Source organism: Macrobrachium nipponense, chromosome 33 (genome assembly GCF_015104395.2).
Source record: "Macrobrachium nipponense isolate FS-2020 chromosome 33, ASM1510439v2, whole genome shotgun sequence".
In the NCBI taxonomy this organism is placed as follows: domain Eukaryota; kingdom Metazoa; phylum Arthropoda; class Malacostraca; order Decapoda; family Palaemonidae; genus Macrobrachium; species Macrobrachium nipponense.
Window position 1 is genome coordinate 46,466,483 of NC_087219.1, and position 5,000 is coordinate 46,471,482.

At 34.0% G+C, this 5,000-nt stretch overlaps 1 protein-coding gene and 1 long non-coding RNA gene across 2 annotated transcripts in view; one reads left to right on the forward strand and one right to left on the reverse strand.

Annotated features, from left to right (window-relative positions):
• The window catches only part of LOC135203145 (lachesin-like), a 562,167-nt gene that overhangs the window by 538,767 nt on the left and 18,400 nt on the right, over positions 1-5,000 (forward strand). The window contains 2 exon segments of the mRNA XM_064232817.1: positions 2,140-2,196; positions 2,199-2,280. Of these exon segments, the coding sequence (XP_064088887.1) occupies positions 2,140-2,196; positions 2,199-2,280 (139 nt within the window).
• LOC135203146 (uncharacterized) overlaps positions 2,109-5,000 on the reverse strand; it is a 449,843-nt gene continuing 446,951 nt past the window's right edge. The window contains exon 5 of the long non-coding RNA XR_010311870.1: positions 2,109-2,241. This is a non-coding gene — a long non-coding RNA (uncharacterized LOC135203146). The remainder of the gene's footprint in view (positions 2,242-5,000) is intronic.

Sequence of the window (5,000 nt, forward strand, 5' to 3'; positions counted from 1 at the left end):
GGCTTGGCTTTCCTCCAGGACTTTAATTTTCGACTCTTGGAATTAATTCCTGATGACGTGTCCCCGCCATCAATTTGCAGAAAGGAATTACAGGATGTTTTCGGTTAATTGCTATCATTTTTTATCATTGTTTTTATGGCTTATTTGGATTATTTATCATTTAATCAGTATTATTTTTATTCTTATAACTTTAACTCATTTTTTCATTCCAAGTTGTATGACTTATTTGAGTAATTTATAATTCAATCATTATTTATCTTTATTCTTATAACTTTAGCTCATTTTTTCATTCCAAGTTGTATGACTTATTTGAATAATTTATAATTCAATCAGTATTTATCTTTATTCTTATAACTTTAACTCATTTTTTCATTCCGGGTTGTATGACGTATTTGAATAATTTATAATTCAATAAGTATTTATCTTTATTCTTATAACTTTACTCATTTTTCCATCACGACGTTTATGGCTTATTTGAATTATTTATAATTTAATCAGCATTTATTTTCATTCTTATAACTATAACTGTTTCTACCTTATCTTTGCACTGTTCACGTCATATTTTGTTATGATTTTTATTTGCAGTTGCCCTTTCCTTCCCTATTATTTCTACCTGTGACTATCCCATCAAGCACACGCTTGCTTGGTAAACTAGTAAGCTTTGATTTAATTCCGCAAAAATGCTTGCACGTGGTGAATTTTAATCGGGGAAATTTAAATTTTACCCGTCCATATTTAGTATGCAAACGGATTTTAGTTTAGCGTAAAAATGTACCATTTTCTAGACCCATGAGTCCGATGGGGACGGTCGGCATAATGGCTAATGGATAGCCCAGATAGGAAAAAAAAAACAAGGAAAGAAGACGGAAGGGGAGGGGCACAGAAACATAAAGTGATTTCCAAAGCTTGGTAAAATAAATGAAGCCATTTATGGCATCACGGGGCGACACACTTTGAAAATTATTCTTGGACCAAAATACACACTTTTTACTTTATTCATATCGTTATATATAGTAAGTATTCTGCAACACATTTATGAAAATATGCACATCGCAACATTTATGACATGCATAAATGCAATGCATTTAAGACATTTAATTAAACTGTAAAACACCTATAACATAAAGAGCCATCTCTCTAACATAGAAATTCTATGATCGTTTCTTATCAAGATTTCAAACTCCGTTAACAAATTCACATCCCTGAAATTATACAGTTTATTTCCCGTTCAAACATTCATTTCTTTATGCAAACCAAACTGTGCGGTTTTATCTTAATGTGTTTCACAAGTTTTAGACGAAAATGTTCGTTTTAATCTAATGTAATTTTGCTAAACTTTAAGAATATTCTAGATTTTACTGAACCTCATTTAAATGTAAAGTTTACTGAAGAAATATATCTTACATGATTACCTAGAAGTTAACCTAATGGCAATACTTCCCCTCAAGAAAGCAACTTTCCTTCAAAATTAGCAATAGGATGAACGATGTAGTATAAAAGCCTAACCCCATGCTCTTTTACTTATTTAGTAACTATGCCATTTCCTATTTTCCAAGTTGAAGAGTGTTCAAATTAAATTTTGATGCCAATAATTCAACAATAATTTACATTTCAGCAAATTTATCACATTATTATCTTTCTTACATTTTCCAGGGGCAATTAAAATCACTTAAAATTTCACTATTAAAATAAAACAATATCTTCAACTCGAGTTACCTCCCTATTTAAAATCAATTCATGCAAAAACTTACTCATCAGAGGGGTCAAGTTGACGCTAACAACGTAAAGAAATGTTAATAACGTAACAAAATTTACCTTCTTGATTAAAAAAATTACATATATATATATCATATATATATGCATTTATGTAAATATATATATATATATATATATATATATATATATATATATATATATATATATATATATACAATTACATCCAATAATTCACATGAAAACTTTATCACAACAGTACATAATAAATACCATATCTTCCCAAGTTTGCTTACAATAAAGCTTAAGGCCCTAAATTCTAAAACACTTTAAACACCCCCCCCCCCCCCGCCCCCCAACAGAAATATAATCTCAACAATTAGAAGAAGTCTGACCTCTGACTCTCCTCCCTTTCTCCCGACACAGTCGCGCCATCTATACAGGTGCGGAACCAGCTGGTGGGATCGCCGCTCAACTCCGACCTCTGCTCTCTTGCGAGGTGGAAGCTCACCCCAAGCCCATCACCTTCTGGAAGAAGAACAACAACGAGATCATGATCATTGATGGGTGAGTTGTATACGAGAGTGCCTGTCAGTGTTGTTGTTGTTGTTGTTGTTTTTTTTTTTTTTTTTCATCGGCGATTGCTGGAATAGGTGAACGGAAGCAGAGCAAAATTCCTATCATTTTTTTTTTATTTCTGTTAATTTTTTATTTTATTATTTTTTTTACTGGTAATTGCTGAGTTAAGAGCAAAGATCATTCGTAGACTGTCAGTAGAGCAGAGTAAAATTGTACTCCTCGCATGGTGATTATGGAATTCCATGGCCCACTGGGTGTTTGAAAAGCGAATACAAAATGAAATCTCTTAACTATACAACGGATTATTTTTTCCTTCTCCCACATACAGACTAGTAAGAAAGTATGGTTATTTTCAAAATAAAAACTGAAATAGTGAAGAAACGCTCTAGATGACGTGAAAAACTCTCTACATAAAGTTCGAAAGTATAGTTTTCAAAATTTTACTTATTAACAGAGCTCTCTCTCTCTCTCCTCTCTCTCTCTCTCTCTATCTCTGTCGTCTCTCTCTTCTCTTCTCTCTCTCTCTCTCTCTCTCTCTCTCTCTCGTTCTGAACTATTTTCTTTTATCATACAAGAACGCTATATAACAAGAAGAATGCCAATGTCTTTTACAAGGATATGTCATTTATTAATTTTGCATAAACCTAATAAAATTATTTAGGAGGCAGCACTAAACGCAACCCCATCACTCCTCTCTCTCCTTCTCTCTCTCTCTCGTCTTCCCTTCTCTCTTCTCTTCTCTCTCTCAATTTTTATTTCCATAATTCAAATATGATTAGACCACCCGGGTCAAAAGCGACTTCGGAATACTATTTAACATAAATAACATCGCTTTGGTAGAAATATGCCGTTCTTATCTGAGCATCCACTACATAAAGAATTCATTAACTCCGCAAATAAGATCGACATACAGCCCGTAATAAGTGCCCCCCCCCCCACCCCCCCCACCCCCCACCCCCCCCCCCACCCACACGCCCGCACCCACAGCATGAATTGTGAGTGATAAACTTCCGACGTGGATTAAATATTCATGCTGCCTCATTCTAAGATTTATCAACCTCCATTCAGTCACGGCAAAGTACGATAATTCTCATATCTAACCTTCTTAAAAGTCCAGAGTAATTAGGGAGTTTAGCTTTTGGCCCTCAGGTAAACAGCCTTCTTTCATCTTTAAAAAAAAAAAATAAATAAAAAGAATGTTTTCAAACCGGCAATTATTTGTTTTGCTCGTAAGGCCAGTTTCACGGTTTTGGAAAACGCACTGAATTATCGTATTTTATTTTTTGACGTAAAAAAATAAAATTTTTGAGGTAGGGACGACGGCACTCGAGCATAACGGTAGCTCCTTTCGCTGTAAAAAGAAAAATCTGTTTCTTTTGTAATACTTAGGACTAATAATATTAAGTTTTAGGTCCTTAATCTAATGCTCTTCAAACCTTGTTTTTCATAAATAAGATAAGGATCCAACAATGACATACGAAGATTATATATATATATATATATATATATATATATATATATATATATATATATATATATATATTATATATATATCAGCAGAACCCACAGGGATTTTTTTTTTTTAAAGAAAAGACAGTGCCAAGTACTTTCGTGTATATAAACACATCTTCGGGGCACAAAGTACTTGGCACTCTGTCTTTTCTTTTTTAAAATTTTCCCTGTGGCTTTTGCTGGTAATCCCGTAATCAGGACGTTCGCCTCACGGGCAGCAGGTCCCGAGTTTCATATCTGAGCATCTCCGGAACAATTCAACTTGCACAGACTTAAGATTTCCGTACTTGGTAGGTGATCGACTACGGTGCGTCGCAGCAAGGTTGAAAACGGCATGGGGCTAGCAGCCTCAACTATTGATAATCGTTCCACATATTACGTAAACAAATCACCGATAACGCGCGCACAAACACACACACACACACACACACACACACACAACACACACATATATATATATATATATATAATATATATATATATTATATATATATATATATATATATATATATATATATATGTGTGTTTGTGTGTGTGTTGTGTGTGTGTGTGTGTGTGTGTTTGTTGTTTTGTATGAGTGTTATCGATTATTTGTTCACGTAGTATGTGGAAAGATATACGGTGCATATTAATGATATATATATATATATATATATATATATATATATATATATATATATATATACATACATACATACATATATGTGTGTGTGTGTGTGTGTGTGTGTGATGCATGATGTTAGGGGAAGGACGTATAAAGTTGGAAGGAAAGGGTCAAGAGTGTCACTAACGGGAGAAAGTTGAGAACAAAGATGATGAGAATCACTTTGGGAGCAAGGAACGTTAACATGGGTGTATGGTAGAAGATTGGCAGTGGTTGAATCATATAGTATTTGGGAGTATAAATGACGGTAGATGGCAGGATAAGAGAGATGAGAACACACAACAGTGAAGCAGTGCTGAAACAGAATGCATTTCAAAGCATTGGGAAGAAACTTGGAGCTTCTATGGAAGCCAAGGTTGGAATGTACGGAAGTGGAGAGGGTAGGTTGAATGTGGAAGAAAAAGGGGGCAAATTTGCTGAGATTGTTTTATTTGTTATAAGCACGTGAGAAAATCAGTTGTGTGCAATAAAACAGGTAAAAAGGTTATCGTAGGTCAAAGAGTGGATGACATATTTATGGAGGAAAAATAGT